We start from the raw sequence: 24404 nt of genomic DNA, 5'->3' as shown, positions 1-24404 counted from the left end.
TCTATGGGAAACCATGAATTCTTAGGATCAAAGTGATTAGATATCCTGATTTTCCTAGGTCAGCCTTGGTTTACACCTGCTGTCCCAGTGTCCTATTCAGTTACCACGTCCCTTCATTCTCAGAAATGTTTTTTTTTTTTTTTAAAGATTTTATTTATTTATTAATGAGAGACACAGGCAGAGGGAGAAGCAGGCTCCATGCAGGGAGCCCGATGTGGGACCCGTTCCCGGGACTCCAGGATCACACCCTGAGCCAAAGGCAGATGTTTAACTGCTGAGCCACCCCGGCATCCCTCTCAGAAATGTTCTTATATGGAAAATATATGGTCATTTTATTTTTAAGTCTTATTTTGAAATTTATGGTCTATACTTTTGAGTCATTAGGTGACGATGTGTTTTAGTAGTTGAAAGAAGCAGCCAGTGGTTGGTTTTGCCTGTAAGGGATATAGAGATACCAGCACAGAGTTGCTTCTCTCTGTGATTTCCCAGTATGTGCATTATAAAAATTGTTACAGTTTGTACTGAGTTTGATAGTAGCTATTTGAATCCGGCAGATGTGTGATGATACAATATTTAAGGAGGTAGTAACAGCCTTTCAAATAAATACATCCTTAGTATCTTCTGCTTTAAGAAAGAGAAATATGGTAGTGTTAGGCCTTGGATTTATGAAATGTTGGGTGTAAAATATTGATCTAACAATGACCTAAGTCTTGATTGTTTTCCTTTTCTTCAAACAGCTCTAATATTCTGAGGGAGCCTGTGTGTTTAGGAGGGTGTGAGCACATCTTCTGTAGGTAAGTAATTACGGCTTGATACTTAGCGTAATGGTATTTTTTACTAGGTCATCATCATGTAATCAATGACATTACCTTATGTTTGTGTAGCTCTCATACACTGCAGGTAATTTACTGTATATTCTCTCATTTTGATTTTTAGAACTGTCTTAATTTACAAATAATAGCATCAAAGCTCAAAGGGGATGGCTTGTCCAAAGTTGCAAAGCTTTAGTAAGTAGTTTTGCTGCTAAGGTTGGGGAGAAAATCTCTTGTGTTGTTGAAGTATGTCTCTTTTTCCTTCCAGTTAGTTTTGAGTCTAGACTTTCCAAATTATAAAAAATCTAGTTCTTATAGTTGTTAGATTAGTTTTCTAGGGCTGCTGTGCGAAATTGCCCAAGACTGAGTCCTTTAGAATAACAGAAATTTTTTGTCCCACAGTTCTGGAAGCTAGAAGTCTGAGAGCAAGGTGTCAAGCAGGGCTGTGAGGAAGACTATTCCATGATTCTCTTCTGTCTTCTGGTGGAGCAGCTTTGTCTTCTGGCAGTTTTTGGCATTCCTTGGCTTGTAGATATATCACTCTGATTTTGACCTTTATGTTCACATGACATTCTCTCTTGTGTGCATATTTGTCTCTGTCCAAACTTCCCCTTTTTGTAAGGATACTAGTTATATTGGATTAAGCCTTACCTCGATGGTCTCATATTAATTTGATCATCTAGAAGTCCCTATTTCCAAGTAAGATCCCATTCTTAGGTACTGGGGTAAAGACTTCAACATTTTTTGGGGGGCACAATTCAAATAATAATAGTTATGTGAAATTATATCCATGTTATAGTATGAGAGCTCTGGCTTATAGATTAGAATACCAGATTTTCATGTCATTCTATTTCTTATTTTGGAGAAGTAAATTCAAGGACCGAATGTCTTAGTTTAATTGTCTGAGACAGGGTTAACGTAGCCTCCTTTGAGTAGTTTTTTAATGATTTCAGTTATGACTATGACTATCTGGTATGAACACCTGCAAGACGAGGTTTAAGCACATATGAAAATAATTTACTATGTGACTGCCGGGCTGGGATGTGTGGGAAGCAATTATGCTTGGGGTCCCGATTTTCTTTCTGGAAATATGGATCTGATATATGGGACCCACCAGCTGGATAGGAAGTAGTACCTGTTGCCTACCTGATAACTCCATATGGATGATAATGGGATTTCAGACTTGACGTGTGCAGAACATGCCTGTCGGCCACTCTTCCTTTTGCTGTGCCTGTCTCGGTGATCTTCACGGCAATAAAGGGTACTACCCATAGCAGTGTTGCTTAAGGCGAAAACCACAAGTAATACCCAATTGCTCTTTTTCTTCCTTATCACATCATGAAGTTCTGTTAGTTCCACCTCAAAATGTGCCTTGAATCTTGAATTTTCCCACTTTCTCTGTATTTATTACCATTGCCACTTTGGTCCAAGCCATCATCCTATTACCGTATCTCCTCCTAATAAGTTCAAAACTGAACCCCTTCCCATTTTATTCATTCTTATCAGCGATCTTTAAAAAAAGGTACATCACATCCCTATCATTAAATTCCTTAAATTCCTCTAGTGGCTTCTTTTACAGTTAGAATGAAATCTAGACTCTTCACTCTAAGGCCCAGAAGACCCTCCTGTACAGGACCCAATTCCTACCTGCCTCTACAGCCACGCTTCCTGCTTAGCTCACACTGTTCTACTCACCTTCTCCTTTTAGTTCATTAAACACACCAAACTCAACCAGTGCCCCAGGACTTTTGCACTTGCTATTTCTTCCATCTAGAATTTACTGCCACATTTTTGTAAGGCTGACTTTTCATTAGTTACATTTCAGCTCAGATGTCACCTCCTTCAAAAGGCCTCTTATGATCCCTTCACAAAATGATGCTACTTCCTGTCCTTACTTGATAGGAAGCAGATTTGTTTCAGCTGATGTACTCACTGTATATAATATGAGTGACAAATCTGCTGGAGCATAACAAACTCCCTGAAATTCTATGTAAAGCAAGTGTGTGTGTGTGTTTGTGTGTGTGTGTGTGTGTGTGTGTGTGTGTTTAGTGTGAGAGAGACCTATACTTTTAATTGGGTTCTAAAGCGGTCTGTGGGGATCCCTGGGTGGCGCAGCGGTTTAGCGCCTGCCTTTGGCCCAGGGCGCGATCCTGGAGACCCGGGATCGAATCCCACGTCGGGCTCCCGGTGCATGGAGCCTGCTTCTCCCTCTGCCTGTGTCTCTGCCTCTCTCTCTCTCTCTCTCTCTCTCTCTCTCTGTGACTATCATAAATCAATAAAAATTAAACAAAATTAAAAAAAAAATAAAGCGGTCTGTGGCTTAAAATGGTCAGTGAAAAATTAAGATAGGCATGGGAACTTCTTAAAAGAGAAAGTGGTCATCTGTAAATGACACGAACACAGGAAAGAATAGATTCAGTGCAGTTTTGGTTCATTTTGATTATGTGATGCCAAGAATTAGGGTTTTGCAGATTCGAAGCTGTGTAAAACTGTTGAGCAATGCTGTAAATATCATGCAGTTTTAAAAGATGGTTTGATATATGCCAATTTAGCTGCAGCTTAGAAGTGGGGTGGGGAGGGGGATGGTTGGAAGGGCACAGATTTTTATGTTATTGACAGTGTTGTGGTGGTTTCAAGGTAATTTCATGCCAATCCCTTATAAAAAGTAGGCCATGTATTCTCCTTAAGACAAAAGATCATTTAAAACATATGGCAGACATATGCAAACTTTTTGACTTTGGATCATTTTATACCCTTAAAAATTGAGGACCCCAAAGCAGTTTTGTGTGTGTGTGTGTGTGTGTGTGTATTTACCATGTAAAACAGTGTGTGTGTGTGTGTGTGTATTTACCATGTAAAACCGAGACATTTAAAACATACTATTCACTTAAAAATAACAATAATAAACTTATTACATGGTAACATAAAGAACACTTTTTTTAAGAAAAAAATAACCATTTTCTAAACCAAAGAAAAACTAGTGAGAAGAGTGAGACTGTTCTATTTATGCAAATCTCTTTTATGTTTTGCTGAATAGAAGACAGTAGGTTCTCATACCTGCTTACGTAATCAATCTGTTGTGATACATTGCTTTGATTGCAATATGTGAGGGAAGTCTTGTATTACACATGTGCATAGTTGGCAAAAGGAAGGATTTTTAAGTAGCCTGTTTAGATAATTATGGATATTCTTTTTTTGATACTACACTATTACTTGGCAAGTGCTAGTTTCTTTAGATTTGTTACAGTGTGGAATCTAGAAGGATAACAATGAACTTTTTGTATTCTGTTACATTAAATATCATTGGTTTATCCTGTGCTTTGAATGGGTCTTTTACCCAGCATGATTTTCTGACATGATGCTTAGGTCATTTGGAAAATATTGACTTACTATGTTACACAGATCTATTGAGAAATAACCTCTTTCCCCAGAATTCTATATTTATGTTTGTAAACTAATTTGAGAACAGTTATAAGATGAACATTATAGAATGTATAAAATAGACTGATCTGGGTATCTTATTAACCTAAGTGTCTTACCTAACTGGATTTCATTTTCTTCATCTGAAAATAAGGTAAGGATTCTTGATGAGTGGATTGTGACTCGTGTCACTGGTGTTCCTCAAATACTTTATTACACAGTAATTGATAATTTAAATCCCCTGTGGAATCAGTTTCCTCTTTTTATATATTGGGGTTTTAAGTTAAGAGCTCTAACTACAAGCAAAGAAACTCTCAAGAAGTTCCTTTCTTTGCTACAGAAATTTAACACTTCATGATCTTGGGGTTGTGAGATTGAGCCCCATGTTGGGCTCTGTGCTGAGTGTGGGATCTGCTTAAGATTGTTTCTCTCAAGAAAAAAAAAAAAAAAGATTCTTTCTCTCCTCCTCCCTCTGCCCACTAGCCCCAAACCCCCAACTCACATGCACGCTCTCAAAAAAAAAAAAAAAAATTAACATTTGTTGAGTGCAGTGCGGTGATCTGGAAGGTCTTTCCTAGCTCTAGTGTGGTTTGCAGATTTGTTTTATAACATTTATTGAGTTACTTTGCATCAGAATCTAAGATGCAAAGAATAGAAATGCCACAGGCTTTTTTCTGGAAGGAGCTCTCATTGTAAGAATCCTCTGTGCCTATAGAGGAGTGGGTCACATGGAAAGGAATGTATTTGGGGGAGATTGATGTGGCTTTCATCACTGTTAGCATTACTGTTAGCTTAGTCTTGCTGGAGCTCCTCTGGTGAGGCTAAGGAAGGAGTGGATTTTTTAGGTTTCTTAACCCACAGATAAGCTTTGGAAGAGGAGTTGTGAGCCCTGCCCCCCCCCCCTTTTTTTTTTACAAGAGCTTCTATATATCTTCATCAGATTTGCTAAGGATTTGTAACCGCTAAAGTCAAGGAACCCACTGCCCCCAACTATGAGACTTTCACTCCCAGACAGATAACCTGAGGTAATTTGAATCTGCAGGTTATAAAAGTATCTGAAAGAACCAAGTATCTTTTCTCAGAAACTATATTAAAGCCTTTAGACAATTGTCAGCAACAAAACAAAAAAATACCTTTCCTAGTCTCTGCAATAATTTTCTATGAAGCACAGTGCATACAAAAAATGTTGAGATGCATGGCTGTTAAGCATTTACTACCAAATATATTTATTTATGTCCCTCTCTGTACTCTTACTGAAGCTATAGATTTATTTGCATGAAAAATTATGCAGACTCATGTCTGGCTAAAGTAAAGTCTCTTCATATCAAATTACCTAAGCAACTTTAGATTTAGATTTTGTGTGTGTATTATACTCTTTCAGAAGCATTATTTTAACAGATATTTTATGTTTACTCATTGCTTGTTAAAACAACCTTTACTTCATTTATTCTGTTCAAACTCTGTATCTTAGAATTAAGGTTCTGCTGAATGCATTGATATATATATATATATTTTTTTCTTTTAATCCTTTTTAAAGTAATTGTGTAAGTGACTGTATTGGAACTGGCTGTCCAGTGTGTTACACCCCAGCGTGGATACAAGATGTGAAGATAAATAGACAATTGGACAGCATGATCCAGCTTTGTAGTAAGCTTCGGAATTTGCTACATGATGATAAGCTTTCAGGTGAGAAAAAATATTACTGCCTCTCTTCATTAAATAACTGATGAATTCATATTGGTCACATAAAGTATGTAAACATCTCTCAGGAATTCTGATAACATATTTCAGATTTTTAAGAGTTATAGTGTTTGCAGTTACTTTGAGAAGTGACAGATAATGTAGAGATAACTTAGAGAAACCAAGGTCCAGAGAGGTTAAATGATCTTGCCTAGAGTCACATGTGTAGTTAGTACCAGAAACAGGAGAAATAAAGCCCATTTCTTCTGAATGTCAGTCCAGACACTTTTCACCACATACACTGCTTGCTTTTTACAGTTAATATAATTTCTGTATAATATATATGGAAAAAGTGATTTTGTCCTTAAATTCATTTAAATACACTTTTACAAGATAGAATACAACCTTCTGTGCATCACTTTTCCAGACTGAATTAATTAGATGAGCACATTTTGAAAGAGCAAAAATCTAATATTCATTTTCTTTTCTATTTAAACGGGGGTTAATGTTTTTCAGATTGTTCTTAGGCTCTGTATTAACTATATATCTTCCCATTGTGCTTTCTGCTGAGAACTAATTAGCTGGGGAAAGAAAGTAAAGGGTTTTTAATCTTCGTAATTAGATATTGGAATTATCTTTTTATTGACCAGATCATATCATTTTAGCTTATGTTTATAGGATAACCTTCTCTTGACTGGCAGGGTGCTGTGAATGATTGATAATATTCATATAAAATGGTTGAATTTCTTTTTTAAAGCTTTTGACCTTAGATTTCTGACACAATGTGTTATTGTCAGCTACCAAAGGTGAAGTTGATTAGACAAGATAAACAAGGCAGGGGATCCCGGGTGGCTCAGCGGTTTAGTGCCTGCCTTCGGCCCAGGGCCTGATCCTGGAGTCCTGGGATCGAGTCCCACGTCAGGTTCCCTGCTTCTCCCTCTGCCTGTGTCTGTCTGTCTCTCTGTCTCTCTCTGTCTCTCATGAATAAATAAATAAAATCTTAACAAAAAGAAAGAAACAAGACAAATACTTTGAGTCTTATTGACCAGGTCTATATTTTTTAAGAAGAATTTAAATCATAGTCTACTTATGAAAAGTTTAGATAAATAAAATGATCAGACTCTATTGATCATTTTATCAAACTCTATTCTTTTTTAGGATAAAATGTGCTGTAGTAATTAAGTTTTACTTATTTGCAGATGTAATTATACACAGATACAGATTTCAAAAAGTACTTCCCTTTTTGAAAAAATAATTCTGTGTTGTAAATGTTTTTAAGAGTGAGGAAAAGTTTCATGATTAGTCCATCTGTCTTTTTTTTTTTTTTTTTCTTAGAGGTAGGGCTGATAGTGTTTATTTTCTAATTAAAAAGATTAGTGTATGAGCTGCCTCCTCGCCCCCCCCGCCCCCACAGCTACTGCTGATTAAAGAGAGTCCATGTATCTTTGGCCATGTTCGGGGTGGAGGGGGAGGATTAAATTTTTAATATTTTTTATTTTTAAGTAATTTCTGCACCCAATGTGGGGCACAAACTTAAAATCCCAAGATCACGAGTCACATGTTCCACCAACTGAGCCAGCCAGGTGCCCCTAAACTCTTAAGTGTACAATATGAAAAATGTTCACGTCTGAATCAAAGTGGCTTTCATCAGATTCTTAAAGACATGTGGTCTGTTAGGATTATTGGCTGTGCCATTTGGGTGCTACTCTGAGAATTCCGTCAGGAGGTTGTGATTTGATTCTCCAGTCCCTCACAAATTCATATATCCAAGTCCAGTCTCCAGCTGTATGGTGATACATTAGCATACTCAGGCTGTGGTAATAAGCTGGATGGCTTAAGAAATACAAGTGTATTTTCTTCCAGTTTGGGAGTTTAGGAGTTTTAAATTGAGGAGTTGGTATGGTTGGTGCTTTCAAGGACTGTGAGGGAAAGATGTCTGTGAAGGAAGGGCCTCTCTGCTTGGTTTGTCTTTGTGTTCACGTGGTGTTCTCCCTGTCTGAGTGCTTATGTCAGATCCCCGCCCCCCCCCCCTTTTTAAAAGATTTTATTTATTCATGAGAGACCAAGAGTGGCAAAGACAGGCAGAGGGAGAAGCAGGCTCCCCGCAGGGAGCCTGATGTGGGACTCATTCATCCCGGGTCTTCATCAGGATCTCGCCCTTGAGCCAAAGGCAGACCAGACACTCAACCACTGAGCCACCCACGTGTCCCAGATTTCCCCTTTTTATAAGGATGTAAGATGTATTGCATTACAGAGACCCACTCTACTCATTTTTACTAATTATATTTATTTATTTATTTATTTTTAAATTTTTATTTCTATTTATGATAATCACACACACAGAGAGAGAGAGAGTCAGAGACATAGGCAGAGGGAGAAGCAGGCTCCATGCAGGGAGCCCAATGTGGGATTCCATCCCGGGTCTCCAGGATCGCGCCCTGGGCCAAAGGCAGGCGCCAAACCTCTGCGCCACCCAGGGATCCCTACTAATTATATTTATAATGACTTTTTACAAAAGTAAGGTCATCTCCTGAGGTACTGGGAGTAGGACTTGGATATATGAATTTGTGAGGGAAACAATTAAACCTGGGACGGGGGATCCCTGGGTGGCGCAGCGGTTTGGCGCCTGCCTTTGGCCCAGGGCGTGATCCTGGAGACCCGGGATCGAATCCCACATCGGGCTCCCGGTGCATGGAGCCTGCTTCTCCCTCTGCCTGTGTCTCTGCGCCTCTCTCTCTGTGTGACTATCATAAATAAATAAAAATTAAAAAAACAAAACAAAAAGAAAACCTGGGACAGGAACGTGACTATTTTTTTTTAATGTGACGTTTTTAATGTTGATAAAAAGGGAATAGGGTAACTCTTGATGGGTAGTGAACTATGGCATAATGGTGGTATTGGTATGGTTCTTTAGGGTGCTGAGAAGAATAAGCTAGCGTACTTCTGAAATTTTACTGTGGTTGATGGTGTTTGAGTCTTTAGTATGGTTTTCATATTTGTGGACTCTATGAAGTGCCTCCACATTTTATTATTACTAAAGATATTTAGGAAAATCATTGAGTTTAGAACAGTTTTTGTGTGGGGTCTGAGGCCTTTCAGAATCTCATCAAAAAGTAGATGTGGAGTTTGGGGAGAGAATTCTGGTGATTAATTTTTTGAAAGCCATTTTGTGTTCATTTTCCTTATTATAGTAAGTAATAACTACTTTTGTCCTGACCAGACTGAGCAGTGCTGGCTTCAACATTACTTATTTTAAGAGGAGTTGAAATTTCAGTTTGGATAACATACAATCAGAATATTAGGAGCAGGAAGGTCATCTTGAATTCCTTATTCTGTGGGTGAGGAAATTGAGGCCTTAGGTTATGCAAGGAGGTCATGCTGTAAGTTTTCTTGTTTACTGTTTTATCATTTAGCTCAGTGCTGTCAGGAGTATAGGTGTTCATTATATTTGTTGAATTGAATTGGAGACAAATTGCGAGTGCTATTATTAATTCATATCCCAAAGACTTAAACAGTGTTAAAACAGATTCTTCGGTTTTGGTTTCAGCAATTCATTTTATAACGGATTATCATCCTCCTTTGCTTCCTTTATAGAAAATGATAAATCTCGAGTATAAGCGTATTGAAATAAAAATCTCTGTCCAGATCTATAAATTACATGGTGCTGAGCCTTTTCTACTTAGCAGTTGCATTGTCATCACCTTTTCCTCCTGAGGTTTCCAAAATAAACTAGTCTCAGAGGGTATTTGAGTTTGAGGATATTTCTCTTTCTTTATAGTGCATTAAATGTCTTATGTAGCATTTGTAGAAGTACTTCCAAAACTCATGCTGTATAAGATGTACTAGATGAACAGGTAGAGGGAGCAAACAGTTGGGGACAAATAATGGTTTATCTTCTTTATAATGAAGAAATTGGAAATGGATCTCATAAAATAAGGGTATTAAATTAAGTGATCCATAAGGTCTAGCTTGAAAATTATATGGTTCTGTTAAATGAGTGTTGAGGATGATGAATTAAGCAGGATGGTTGGATATCTCCTACATCTGTATTTTTTTTTAAACCCTGTAGTTCACGATTTATCTTTCAAATGGAACCTTGTTACTTTCATTTACTATAAAATATATAATTACCATAATTAAGGTGGGTAATTAGGAAGAACTTGTCAAATCATGGACATGGTATATGATATGCTGGAGATAAAGAAGCCTGATTTATAGTAATACTTTTTAAAATGAGCTTCTAAATACTCGAACAGATTTTCCTCGGTTCAGTGTACTTTAAAGAGAAAAGATGGTGTGTCACAAATTTTTCTGACAACCATTTATGGATTAATTTTACCTTATTCTTTATAACATAATCTGCTTTCTACTAATAGAGTTAAATTTAAGAGTTTGTTTTTTATATTGCTTCCCATCATATTAAATCAGACCTTGCAGGTGCTGGTCAGGCTCTGTGAAGCATTTGTTGGTGTTGGTGATGCCACACACACACACACACAAAAAGGCACTTTGATTATGCTTTCAGTGGATCACAATTTCCTTTTCTCTCCAGAAATGGCTTCCGGAGAGATAGATGCTTGTCTTTCTGGAGTGAATTACATAGTGTTTCATATATGTTATGACTTTTTTATAATAGATGAAGATGAACATTTGAATAGCTGTGTTGCTGTTGTTTTTTTTAAATGGAACTGAATACTTCTTAACTTCCAAAATAATCATTCTTTAGTGAAGGCGTTAATGTTGCACAGATGGTAGCAAAGTACTTTCCTTTGATTTTTAATAAGGGACTAGTTTGTCAAAGAGATTTCTCAACTTCTGTTGTGAAACCTCTAATAGAGAATAATTTGAAAGGCACACAATGTACATCATTATAATCCTTTGATGTAGATTAATGATAGCTAAATCACGTTTTCTAATTGCCTCCTTTTTCTATAGTTTATTATTAAATTTTAAGAAAAAACTTGCCTAAGCTGCTCCTTACCAACGTGTGCATCTCTGTTCCTCGATATTTTGTGGTTTTCTCAGAAATATTTATATTCAGAGAATAGAATTTTTAAAAACATCATCATTAAGAAATGTACTATGTAGAGGAAGGGACCAGTATTTTTCTTCATGAAATGAATATGACAATTTATCGTGCTTAGAAGCATTCACTCATAAAAATTGTTGTTGCTGTTAGTAATATGATTTACGTTCCAGCAGGGTGGATTTGGTGGTTTTGCTTTTTACAGTCTTAACTTAGATATGCTGTATAAAATCCAGGATTTACAATCACGTTTGCTATTGTGGTCCTTGCTTAGTTAGGACAAGATGTATAATTTCAAAAGCAAGTCATTTGTGATAAAATTTCAAGTCTGGAGGAAAGATCAACATGAAATCTTCCTGAGTGTATGTATTGTTACTGGATGATTATTAAATTATTGTGTACATATAAATTACATGCACATAGACTCTTTTCATTTACTTCTTTATAAATTAAGGGATAGGTACACCTGAGTATGAAATTGTTGTCTTAAATCTTAGATGTAGATTTTTTTTTTGTCAGTTGAGTGTGTTGCTACTACTTACCAGCCTTAATTTTCCCTTAAGTGCCTAATTCCACATTTTGTAAATTTTGTAAGTATTAAGGACTTTAGCATTTGACTTATTTTTAATTGAAAGTGTCATCCCCTATCTTTAAAATAAATTTTAGCACATCAAATACAAGTTTTTACAGACTACCAGAGGATTAACCTTTCAGTCTTTGTAATCCTGAGTCTTAAAAAAGCAATCCTTGATAACATTTCATGTTGACCTTTCCTCTAGACTTGAGATTATATCACAAATGACTTGTTTTTTTGAAATCTGCCTATTACTGCAGAAAAGACCTTGTTAGAAATTAGACGTACAGTCTCTGTGTTGAGTGGATACCTCATTCTGATTGTTTTTATTTCCAAGATCCTGACCAAAATAACACTTTGTGGATCAACTGATATTCAGCTGGGATGTAAGAAGGGTGCCAGAGAGTCTGATGTTATTCAGATACACCCTCCTGCTTCCAGCTGGGTTTGTTGTCTTACTGTCTCCATAGTTGGGATGCTTCCATTTGCATGAGGAGGAAGGGATGGCTTCTTTGGAGTAGAATGGAGTTGGACTGAATTTCTTTGCTAGGCAGAGAGAGGGTCTGTGAAATTTCTACATGGTTAAATATGAATTATTTGTTTTTTATAATCCACTGTTTTTCATTTTTTCTTACCTGTTTAAAGTGCTATCTTGGCAGATCTATTTATAAAGGAGTTTTATACTCCAGAAATATGAGGTGAAAGGAATAGAAGAATCAATTTTGAACTTAAGAGATTTGAGAGATTTTTAGTTTACTAATCCTCTGGTGTATCAATAATTTTAAATGGATAAAATAATAGTGTTCTGTGTGAATAAAAATACCTAAAAGGAATTCAAAAATATTATTTAATAATTTCCTTTTCCCTTGCTTGTATTTTAAGACAGGAGAATGTTGAGAAGAAATGTATTCTCAGAAACAAATAAGAAAAATGAAACTAAAATTATGTTTTCTCTCTTAAGTATTAAAGCTTTTCAGGAATAGGCGCACTTGGCAATTTTGTATAACACCTTAGTAGCATCAGACATTTATTTCCTACACAGCAGATGTTACCGGTTCTTAGAAGTAAGATGCCATTGGTTTTCTTCTTAAAGTAACTTAGTTTTAGAACTAAGTTTGTTAAAACTTTGCTTTAGATTCTGTAATGTAAGAGAAGGCTTATGAAGAGTTCTCATCTTGAATGAAGAGTGACTTCTTTTTTTTTTTTTTTTTATATTTTATTTTATTTTTTTAATTTATTTATGATAGTCACATAGAGAGAGAGAGAGAGAGAGAGAGAGAGGCAGAGACATAGGCAGAGGGAGAAACAGGCTCCATGCACCGGGAGCCCGACGTGGGATTCGATCCCGGGTCTCCAGGATCGCGCCCTGGGCCAAAGGCAGGCGCCAAACTGCTGCGCCACCCAGGGATCCCTGAAGAGTGACTTCTGAGGAGAAACACGTAATCAGAGAGCTTTCCTTTCTTCTTTTTAAAAATAGGACAAATCAAAAAAAAAAATAAAAATAGGACAAATCAAACATAGTCCAAGTACTCTGGTTGGTCTTAGGAGATTACGTCTCTGTTAATTTGGAGAATGAGTATCAGGCAGTACGAACTGATTTGTGAGGCACTGAAACCTGTCAGGTGGTGGTGATGATTTTCCATTTTCCCTGCCTTTCCTGGGTTCTTTTACCGGAAGCAGCCTCTCGGTAATCCTGTTCTCAGTGGAGAAGAGTGCTGCACTGGGCGACCTCCCTCCTTTGCCTTTCTTTTTAACTTTAATTCCTCGTCTTTACATGAGAGAATTGGATGTGTGGCTCTCAAGTTATCTTCTAGCCCTTAGATTCTAACCTCTTGTATAAATACTTGTGAAGATTTAAGGGCAGGTATCAAATAATTTATTTATCCGTATGTTTTTGAGCACCATTGAGGGTGCTCACCCCTGTGCCGGACTGACCTCGGTTGCCTTTACCTGTCTGCGTAGGATGAAAGGAAAGATTTTTGAGGGAATGCTTTTTAAGGAAAAACGAGTGGGCTTAAAGGCAAAAAACAAAATAAGACAACTTGAAGAGGGATCATGACAGAGTCGGAAAGTAGATCACTATATGTCTTACCCACTGAATAGTTCTTAAGCATCTGTTAATGAGCAAGATTGATAGGTCTAAAAAAATACATTATACATAGATAATATATAGTATATATATACTGTAGTACAGTGTATATATATATACTGTAATACTATAATATATATAATACCATAATACTATTTTCAATACTAGAATTATCTATCTATCTATATATATATATAGTATGAAAAAAAACTCATTTGCCTGTGTGTTTTTCTCTATTTCACTCTGATACCAGATGTGTAGGTTTTCCACACATTAAGCCATTCTGTGACACTGGGTGGGCATCCTACAGTTTCTTTCACTCAATTCTTTCTGACACTGTCTGCCTGCAGATAACATCAGAGCCACAGGCTAAGAGCTTAGTCCTACAAGTCTGCCCCAACCAACTGGCCTTCAGAGCCTGACTGGCTATGAACATTAGAGGTTCCCATGGCCTCCTTGGATTCTGTTAATTTGCTAAAGTGACTCACAGAACTCAGGAAAATGTTTTACTTACTAGATGACTGTTCATTATAAATGGATATAACTCACGAATAGCCAGAGAGAAGAGATTCACATAGGCCAAGGAGCGTGGGAAGAGGTGTGAAGCTTGTATGCCCTCTCTGGGTGTGCCACTCCCCCAAGACCTCCATGTGTTTACCAGTTTGGAAGCTCTCCAAACCCTTCCTTTTAGGTTATTCTTTTAAAGGCTTCATTACATCGACACAACTAAGTCTTTGGCCATTGGGGATTGATGCAATGTGTAGCTCCTCTCCCCTCTTGAAGTTTAGGGGTGAGACTGTGAGTTCTAACTCTAATCTTGATTGGTTCCCCTGGCAACCGGCCCCCATTCTTAGAGGGACTCCAAAGTCACCGCATTAACATGTTCAGGTGTGGTTGAGAGAAGTGATGAATAACAGGAGATGTCCATTTCCTCTTTATAACTCTGGAACTGTTTTTGGAACTGGAAACATGACTAAATATTTATAACAAAAGATGCCCCTATGCCTTTTTTTTTTTTTTTTAGTTTTCTCATTTAGATCAATTTTTTAAAAATCTAAATCACAAGGGTTTTTGAACTTATGTACTAGGAACAACAGATGAAGACCATATATGTTTTCTTAAATTACAGTATTGCATAAAGTGTGTACTTGGTGAAAAGTTGTCGTTTTATTTAGTAAAGTCAGGTATGAGTTCAAATGCCAGGTCTTTCAGCAACTAGGCTTATAACCTTAAATTTGGTTCTCTGTTTGTTTAATTTGTATAAGAAATATAAGAAAGCATTCTTTTCTACAACCAATTAAGCTATATAAAATTGTATAAAGCGTGAAAGTCCTCCTCTATCCTTTCTCTCAGCTGAAAAGTAGAAAATCCCTTTCTTTTACAGAGGCACTGTTTTCTACTTTATCTTTTGTGAATTTTTGAAAATATTTGGATGTAAATGCAATAGAACTTTTAGGACATAAATGGGATTGTGCTACACTTACAAGTGACTTGAAGATCTTTGCATGTCCATTGATGTATGTAGTGACCACATAATATTTTGTAGTCCAAATCTTTCAAAGTTGGCTGATCGCTGAACACTGATTTTCTTTTTTCCTTAATTTATGCTATTGCAAATACTGCTGCAGTTAACATTCTTATACATTAATGTTTGCAGGTACCTGCATGGATTTTTCTATATTTGGTAAGAAAGATGACTAGAGGTGAAATTGCTTTGTGAGAGGGTGTATACATTTAAAATTTGCAAATATTTTACCATATTGCCTTTGAAATTCTGGATTTGATAGGCTTATGTTGTATTTAGCAGTTTTGCATCTTTGAGCATAACTGGCAAAGGCCTCATCATGGATTCCCCCCCACACAGTGGGTTGCAATATAGGAAATGAACCCTAAGCTTGGGGAATAGACTTTTCATAGTAAGCAGAAATAGGCCTGCTTTTTTTTTTCCCCACAAGGAGACCCTACCACATCCCTCAGAGATGATTGCCGTGAACCCAGCCCTCAGAAATGGTCTGGGTAGAGAGCAGCCAGGGCCTTGCCTTCCTGCAGGATACGGAGGATCCCTGGCAGCTTGTGTCCTCCCACATCCGTGTTTCTAGGTGCCTTCAGTGGTGTAAGCCACAAACATGTGAATCATCCTTGTTGCTGCCTTCTTGTATTCAGTTCACCAAATTCTGTAAATTTTATCTCCTAAATACTTTTCAAAGAGTTCTCTTTTTATTTTTTCCCCTTTCACCACCTCCCCAGTCTGTTACCTTCTACTTGTACTTCTACTTTGACCTCATAAGCATTGCCTTCTTCGAATCTGTTTTCTCTCCAGTTAGGACTGATTTTATAAAACACAGATGTAGGCCTGCCTTCTGACTTTTATAAAACATTTTATTGGTTTGAGGAACAACACCAAGGAGACCCAGTGGCTGGAAGAGAGTAAGGAGAGAACAGGAGAGGAGATGAGGAAGGTAATGGAAGATCAGGCTGTTCCTCACCTGTTAGATGGCTTATGAAGATTCAGAGTCAGAATGGAAGTCTGAAGGGTGTTAGTGATATAGTTTGACCAATTATAAAAGGATCACTGACTGCTGTGTTGAGAATACATACATACACTCATGGGGGAGGAAGCAAGTACATAATCAGGGAGATGATTTAGGAGGTTATTATTATAATCTAGTGCAAAATGGTGTTTTATACCATACTGGCAGGAATGGAGGCAGTAGGAAGTGGTCAGATTTTATATGTATTTTGCAGGAATTATAGAACTTGTATTTTGCATATAGGATACGAAAGAGATAGAGGCAGGTTTGATTCTAAAGTGTTTGTTCTGAGCTACTGGATTGATGATGTTTCATTTACTGAGATGGGGGCAACTGTAGGAGGAACAGGTTTGGGAGGATTTGGATCAGGAGTTCAGTTTTAGTCATGTTCAATGTGAGATACTTATTATAAGTAGACTTGCTTCTAAGAGCTGTTTAGTAGGCAGTCAAACATTAGTCTGGAGTTCATGGAAGAGGTCTGGGCTGTACATACACGTTTGAGGTTGCTAGTGGATGGAAAGATAGGTAGGTAGGTAGATAGATATAAGGTTACCAAGGGACTGATTGCAGATGAAGAAGCCCCAAGCCCTCCCACTTCAGAGATTGATGGAATGAGGAATACCAGCAGTTAAACTTGAAGCTGAGCTCAAGAGTGCTCTGCTCCATAGAATACTTCTGCGTCCCTGTCTGCTTAATTTTCTGCTCCTTCTCCAAGCTCCAGCCATCGTGGCTTTCAATCCATTGAATGTGCTAAACTCATTTCCAGTGTAGGAACTTGGCACCTGCTCTTCCTTCTTGGGCTCCACTTTCCTACATACTTACGTGGCTGCTTCCATTTTGTCATTTGTCACGAGGTCTCAAATCAAAAGTGAACTTCCCAGGGAGACCTTCCTTAATGACCTTAGCTAACGAAGCAAGATGTTTGTACCAGAGTACTCACCCACAGACTGTGGCACCTGATCTACTTAGTGACAGTGATTCTTTTCTTTTTTAAACTCTACTGAATCTTCGTCTTTAAAATCTGACTATTAATAAAAAGTTAAGAAAATTCTTATAGTATACACATTATAATTATATAGCTTGATGACTTTTCACAAATGAACTCACCCAGAAGAATAGAAGTATTCTATTCTAGAAGCTCCACTTGTTGCCCCTTTTCAGTCACTAACTCTGTTCTCCAGAATTACTGGATAATCACTATTTTGACTTAACACATCAGATTAGTTTTGGCTGTTACTATGTATTCTTTTGTGTCTGACTTCTGTAGTTCATTCACTTGCATTAGTTTCTGTTGTACGTAGCTTGAGGTTATATTACGTGGCACCTAAAGAGTTCTGACTATGATCTTTAATCCCTACATTCATTTTGTCTGAAGTAAATTGAAGTCAGGTAGTATGAGTCCTCCAATTTTGTTCTTCAGTGTTGATTTGGCCATTCTAGGCCTTTTGCCTTTCTATATTAGTTCCTTTGCTTTCTCATGTAAATTTTAGGATCCACTTGTCTATCTTTACAAAAAAGCCTGGAATTTTCATTGGATTATATTATAGTCTGTAGACCTACTGGGAAGAATTGACATCTTAACAGTTTTTGAGTCTTCCTAGTCATGAACGTGGTATGTTTTTCCATTTGTACGGATTTCTTTCATAAGTATTTTATAATTTTCAGGTCTTGTACATACTTCGCTAGATTTACCTTAAGTATTTTTTATACTATTAGAATTTACCAAATTTTAAAAAACTTCTTTGTACATTTGTTCATTGTTATTACATAGAAATATAGTTGGAGGGATCCCTGGGTGGCGCAGCGGTTTGGCGTCTGCCTTTGGCCCAGGGCGCGATCCTGGAGACCCGGGATCGAATCCCACGTCGGGCTCCCGGTGCATGGAGCCTGCTTCTCCCTCTGCCTGTGTCTCTGCCTCCCTCTCTCTCTCTCTGTGTGTGACTATCATAAATAAATTTAAAAAAAAAAATTAAAAAAAAAAAAAGAAATATAGTTGGAGTTGACTTGGTATGTTGACCTCGTTTTCTACGGTCTTGGTAAGTTAAAGTTGTTAGTTTCATCAATTTAAAAAAAAAAAAAACATTCTTTGGCATATTCTATATAGTGATTTAAGTCAATTGTAAATAGATACAGTTTTATATCTTCTTGTATAATCTGTGTGCCTTTTATATCTTACCTTGCTGTGCTATCTAAACCTTTCAGTATGATGCTGAATCAGAGTGGTGAGAACAGACATTTTTGCCTTGTCCCTAATAGGAGGAATAAAATGGCAGTTGGAGTCTTTCACCATTAAGGAGGATATTAGCTGTGTGTATTTTTGTAGATGACTTCATCAGGTTGAAGAAGTTACTTTCTATCCCTAATTTGCTGATTCCTTTTTAAAATCATAAATGGAGGGGATCCCTGGGTGGCTCAGTGGTTTGGTGCCTGCCTTGGGCTCAGGGCCTGATGCTGGAGACCCGGGATCGAGTCCCACATCGGGCCCCCTGCGTGGAGCCTGCTTCTCCCTCTGCCTGGGTCTCTGCCTCTCTCTCGCTCTCTCTCTCTCTCTTCCCCCCCCCCCACTCTGTGTGTCTCTCATGAATAAATAAATAAAATCTTAAAAAAATTAAAAATCATAAATGGATATTGGATTTTGTCATTTTGCTTCCTGTGTCTGTTGACAAAATCATATGGTTTTCCTTCAATTTGGCCATGCAGTGAATTGTTGAGGTGAATTTTTTTTTTAAAGATTTATTTATTCATGAGAGAGAGAAAGAGAGAGAGGGGCAGAGACCCAGGCAGAGGGAGAAGCAGGCTCCATGCAGGGAGCCCGATGTGGGACTCGCTCGATCCTGGGACTCCAGGATCACGCCCTGGGCCAAAGGCAGGTGCTAAACCGCTGAGCTACCTAGGGATCCCCTAATTTTTTTTTTTTTTTAAGATTTTATTTATCCATTCATAAGAGACACAGACAGAAAGAGAGGTAAAGACACTGGCAGAGGGAGAAGCAGGCTCCATGCAGGGAGCCCAACGTGGGACTCGATCCCGGGTTTCCAGGATCACACCCTGGGCTGAAGGCGGCGCTAAACCGCTGAGCCACCCAGGTTGCCCCAGGGATCCCCTAATTATTGATTATTGTAGTGTATTGATTGTTTTTCAGAAATCTTTTTTAAAAATTAGGCATTGTGTAACAAGTCTTACTTTTTTGACTACTGCTTATTAAATCCCATATTGCCTGCCTGTCTATCCATTGATTGGTCGATCTAATATATCTTTCTCCATGGCTCTTATTATTGTCAGGATGCTCTGTGTTCTACTTATTTATTTGAATATTCTGTCCATCTCCAGTGGAAATTAAGTTCCATTTTTTGTTCTCTGTTGGATCTCCAGTCTGTAGAATGTTGTCTGGAATTAAAGTAGGATTCTATAAGTATTTGTTCAGTAAGTAAATATCTGCTCTCAAGGAGATCATAGTCCAGAAGAGGAAAAAGAGGTACAGAAATGAAATGTGATACAACTTAGGAGAACTACAAGCACAATTCTTTGAGAGCTCAAGATGGGGGAGATTAAGTTCATGTAACAGATTTCTTTTCCTTTTTTCTGTCAGATTTGAAAGAAGACACATCTAGGGAAAATTTATTTAATGATGCAGAAAATAAGAAGAATTCAATAAAAATGTGGTTCAGTCCTCGAAGTAAGAAGGTCAGATATGTTGTGAGTAAAGTTTCAGTGCAAACCCACCCTCAAGTCATAAGTGATGAGAACGCTCGGCAGGCTTCAATGTACGAATTTGTTTCTACAAGTCCTCCAACAAGTGTTTCAGAGAGGGCTAAAAAGGCTCGTACAAGATCTAGAAAAAAACAAAAAAAGAAAACTTTAACCGAAATCAACCAAAAATGGAATTTAGAAGCAGAAAAAGAAGATGATGAACTTGACTCCAAAGAGGAATTTAAGGAGAAGCTGGTGTCTTTCTGTAGCCAGCCGTCTGTTAACCCTAGTCCTCAGGCAAATGGTGAAATAGACTTACTTGCAAGTGGCTCTGTAACAGAATCACAGTGTTTTAGCAGCTTAGCTGAAGTCTCTTTACCATTAGCTGAGCAAATAGAGTCTCCAGAATTGGAGAGCAGGAATGAAGAATTGACTCCCCAGAAGAATCTCTGTGAGAATCCTCTTCCACCTAAGCAGTCCTTGCCATCAGGTCACAGTGGGCGGCGTGGGCGGCGCAGCAGCCGGTCCAGTCCCATTTCTAAGAGATGCAGAAGCAGCATTCCTGGCACCAGTAGCCAGCACATAGTGCTTTCAGAAAGCAAGCCATTGCCTGGCTGCTCTTCACCACCTTCAAGCAAACTTAAAATTGGTGACACATTAAGGAGGAAAAACAGTAATCTATCAGTTGAGTCCATGACCCTTTCACCAGGTACACCGCCTTCTGCCCTGAATAGCCCACGTTACAGACGGATGATGTCTAGCCCCTCAGCAACAAAGCTGTCACCCAATAGCCTTACGGCTGTGAAGAGAAATCATAGAGGAGAGACTCTGCTCCATATTGCTTCAATTAAGGTAGGATGCTTACTCTGAAACACAATTTTGGAATGAGACCAACTATATATAAAACAGTTTCTGTGGGGCTTATGAACAATGACATAAGATGGCTGGGATAATTAGCATACCCCATGTCATAGTTCCTGTGAACTAGAGAAGAAAATTCATAGGGACTGCCTCCCCACCTCAGTTAGAGCCGTGGCCTCTGGGCCCGAGGAGCATGATCTTGCAGGAGAAAACCAATATTTCAACATTCCAGCTTCTACTTTGCCAGGGGCTTTAGTTTGTTCCATGAGAGTTTTGTTCAGTTTTTACCACTTTCTCATGCTTTATGGATACAGACAATTGCCAGGTTACTGCAGGCAGTATGTCTTTACCTGCCCAAAGAGCTAGGGACAGTGTGGGAGGGGACAGGCTTCTGTATATTGGTCACTTGTAGTGGGCACTGCCAGAATTTGCAGGGTTGAAAGATGTGGTCTGTACATCTTTCCAATGATGTGGAAATGTGATTATCAGAAATGGCTCCCATGACAGACCATGAAGGAGCTTGTCTGTATCCTAAGGCCAGCCATTTCTTTTACTAGCTGTGATTAAAGTTACCTCTTTGTTTACTGCTCAACACTGGGGGTGTGGCAGTGTAAGTTTTTTGGAACCTAGCCTATTTGTCAAGCATGAGTTGTACTTGCAAGGGTTAATCTTTGCAATTGACTCAAGAACTGCACATATAGGGAGCACTTAGCGTCACAGCTTTAAAGACTCTGATTTCATGTGAGTGTTATCAAAATAAAATCTAGGCATGCTTAGGATGAAATTAGGATAGCTCTTATGGTCTTTTACGTGAATGGAGAACTTTGGGAGATCTGGGAGCCATTGGAGGCCCTCAGATGGAGGCCCTCAGACACAGGGCTTGGTGAGCAACATGAAATACTTGGGAAGAACAGGGAGTAGACATTGAGTCCAGGCATTCCTGTATTTTTGTATGGAGAAAGGGAAAAGCACAAAAATGAGTTTCCCCAACTGTTAGGGTTTTATTTTTATTTTGTTGTTTTGTCTTCCACTAAATGATGAATGTAGAATACTCTATATCTGATTTCAGGGAGGAGGGAAACTGCAACATGATGACATGCTAGTTTCTACATACACATCCTTTGAACAACTTGAATGTTCAGAGTTTGTCCTGGTTATATTTTAGTTTATTTTTTGCAAAGCATTGGTTTAAAAAAAGCAGACTATATTTTTTTGTCCTATTTGTTTTTTTTATTTTTTGTCCTATTTGTTATATTTTTAATATACATGCACATAATCTAACTTTATAATGTTATAAATGTTTCATTAAACTTAAGTAGCTAGCATAATAATAATTTTTTTGTTTGTTTTTCTGACTAATACATGGGAACGAGGACCACTGTAGTTTCTACACTTTCCTTTCTGGTAATTACTTTCAGACCACCAGGCAAGCCTTTGTTTACATTGGTAGAGAATTTTTCTTTTAACCATAATAATAATTTATCTTTACTAATAAAGATTCTAAGAGCTAGGCCATGGTTTGACAAACTTTTATTTTTTTTTTTTGACAAACTTTTAAAGGAGCAAATATTTTCAGCTTCGCAGGCCATATTGTCTCTACAACTATTCATGTCTGCTTGTAGCTCAAAAGCAGCCATTGACAGTTATGTAAATCAATAAAATTTGACATATCACATCATGCACCTGGCCTGTGGGCCATCGTTTGCCAACCCTTGACCTCGTCAGTGGGGGAAAAAAGACACAATCTTAAGACCAGGAAAACAGTATACTCCCCTGTGAATTTTCTCCATTGAAAATTGCTTCATACAAGTTTTGTCAGATTGTTAGTTTACCTAGGAAGAGTCTTGTCAGTATTAAAGCCCATTTGACTCTCTTCAACTTACTCAATACTGTTATTGACTCTCTTCAACTTACTCAATACTGTTATTGTCATTAGTTGGCAGATTCTGATACATAGTACATTTAAGAAAAGCTAATTGATTTCTGTAGTTCTTTTAAATCACTATTTAACAAAAATGCACTCTTTTAAAAATTTGTTATGAGTTGAATGTAAACCCTTCACCCAGGTTGATTTTAGTAGAACTAATACTTGAGAAAACAAAAACAGTAGATTTATCAGGAGATCTATCTTTTTATGAATAGTATTCGTTTTGTTTTCTGCCCTAATATTCTCATTTGCGGTCAACAGTGAATAATCTGTGTGTACTAGAAAACCAAATATTGTGATTCTGCTATCTTAATTTATGTTTTGTGCCCACCCAGTTTAGAAAAAGATTTGAGGTGGCTCTGAAGTTAAAATACTAAAAATGGAACAGGGAGCAGGGAAAGAGAGAGAAAGAGTTGCTGTGGCTGAATGGAATGTAGATCTGATGACCAGTCAGGCAGCCCCACCAAATAAGGGGAAGTACCAGGTTTTCTGTCATCAAAGGTAGATTTTTGTTGTGCTTGTTTTTCCCCGAAGTGACTTGGTAGACTTGCCATTTCCATTGTCCAATCGGCTTTTGAGAGTGCATGGTTGCACCATACATGCTTGGTGTGTGGGCTCTGAGGGTAGAGATTCCACCCCCACCCAGCAGTTACATTGGGCTACTTCTCTTCAGCTTCTCTTACTGCAGTTACAGCTTTACAGAATGATCTCCGATCTTGGTAATGGTATTAACAAAATTCTTTAATATATTGCTGCACACCTAGCCCATGGTGTCTTTCTTGGCCATAACCTTTCCATAGCTACTATCCAGGTGGAAGTTCCTTACCTTTTCTTGCCCTGACCCTATGTGTTTCCTTTTGCTGGCACCATAAATGTAGTGACTTAAGACAAATTATTATTACTATTATTTTTTACAGTTCTATAGGTTAGAAGGCCAGTATGGGTCTCACTGAACTAAAATCAGTTTGTCAGCTGTGTTACAGCTCTTAGGCTCTAAGAGATAACCCGTTTCCTTGCTTATCTGGGATGTTGCACAGAACTGGATAGTTCCTTGTGGTTGGAGGACTGAGATCCTGTTTTCTGGCTGACCTTCCACTGAGGGCCATTTTCATATTTGTTTTTTTAAATATTTTATTTTTAAGTAATCTCTACACCCAGCATGGGCCCAGACTCACAACCCTGAGATCAAGAGTTGGATGCTCCACTGACTGTGCCACCCAGCCAGGCGCTCCCATTCTCATGTTCTTTAGTTGATGGCCCCTTTCCTCTGTCTTTAAACTTGCAGCAGCAGATGCTTTTAAAGACTCCCATGATTAGACTGGGGCCACCTGGTCAATGCAGGATAATCTCCCCATCGAAGCTCAGTACCCTAAAGTGTAGTAGAAACCATAGCACATTACAAAATCCCTTTTGTCATATAAGGCATAACATAGTCACAAGTTCTGGGGATTAGGGCACAGACATTTTGGGGGACAGGGTGAGTATTCTAACAACCACTGAGGTAGCTTCCTAAGTTCTCACCCTGCTTTTCTACACACTTCCTGCAATCAGTTCTCTACATGGCAGCCAGAATAATCTGACCTAAGTTAGAATTTGTCATTCTCTGCTCCCCTACCAGTAACTTCCTGGCCCACTTAAAGTAAAAGCCATAGTGCTTCTCATGGTCTACACAGCCTGATGTGATCCTTTCCCTTGAGGCTTCTGCTCAGATGCCACTTCTTCAGAGGGACTTACTAGCTTACCTGAACTAGCAGCCCTGCTTGTTTTGTTTTTCTTCCTTTTATTTCCTGACAT

General features: G+C 38.1%; 1 protein-coding gene across 8 annotated transcripts in view; it reads left to right on the top strand.

The window, feature by feature from the left end:
- BARD1 (BRCA1 associated RING domain 1) overlaps positions 1–24404 on the top strand; it is a 78915-nt gene that overhangs the window by 10496 nt on the left and 44015 nt on the right. For 4 of the 8 annotated variants that reach the window (XM_025441598.3, XM_049106479.1, XM_025441599.3 and 1 more), the window contains exons 2-4: positions 738–794; positions 5770–5918; positions 19722–20674. In XM_025441598.3, the coding sequence (XP_025297383.1) occupies positions 738–794; positions 5770–5918; positions 19722–20674 (1159 nt within the window). Of the gene's footprint in view, positions 1–737; positions 795–1324; positions 1341–5769; positions 5919–14672; positions 14786–17323; positions 17745–19721; positions 20675–24404 lie in introns of those variants that run through there. The other 4 variants (XM_049106480.1, XM_049106482.1, XM_049106483.1 and 1 more) reach the window with 4 other exon arrangements.

The sequence above is a fragment of the Canis lupus genome, chromosome 37 (assembly GCF_003254725.2).
Source record: "Canis lupus dingo isolate Sandy chromosome 37, ASM325472v2, whole genome shotgun sequence".
Taxonomy (NCBI): Eukaryota; Metazoa; Chordata; class Mammalia; order Carnivora; family Canidae; genus Canis; species Canis lupus.
The sequence above is the reverse complement of the archived record's forward strand: the minus strand, read 5'-3'. Positions and strand labels throughout refer to the sequence as shown.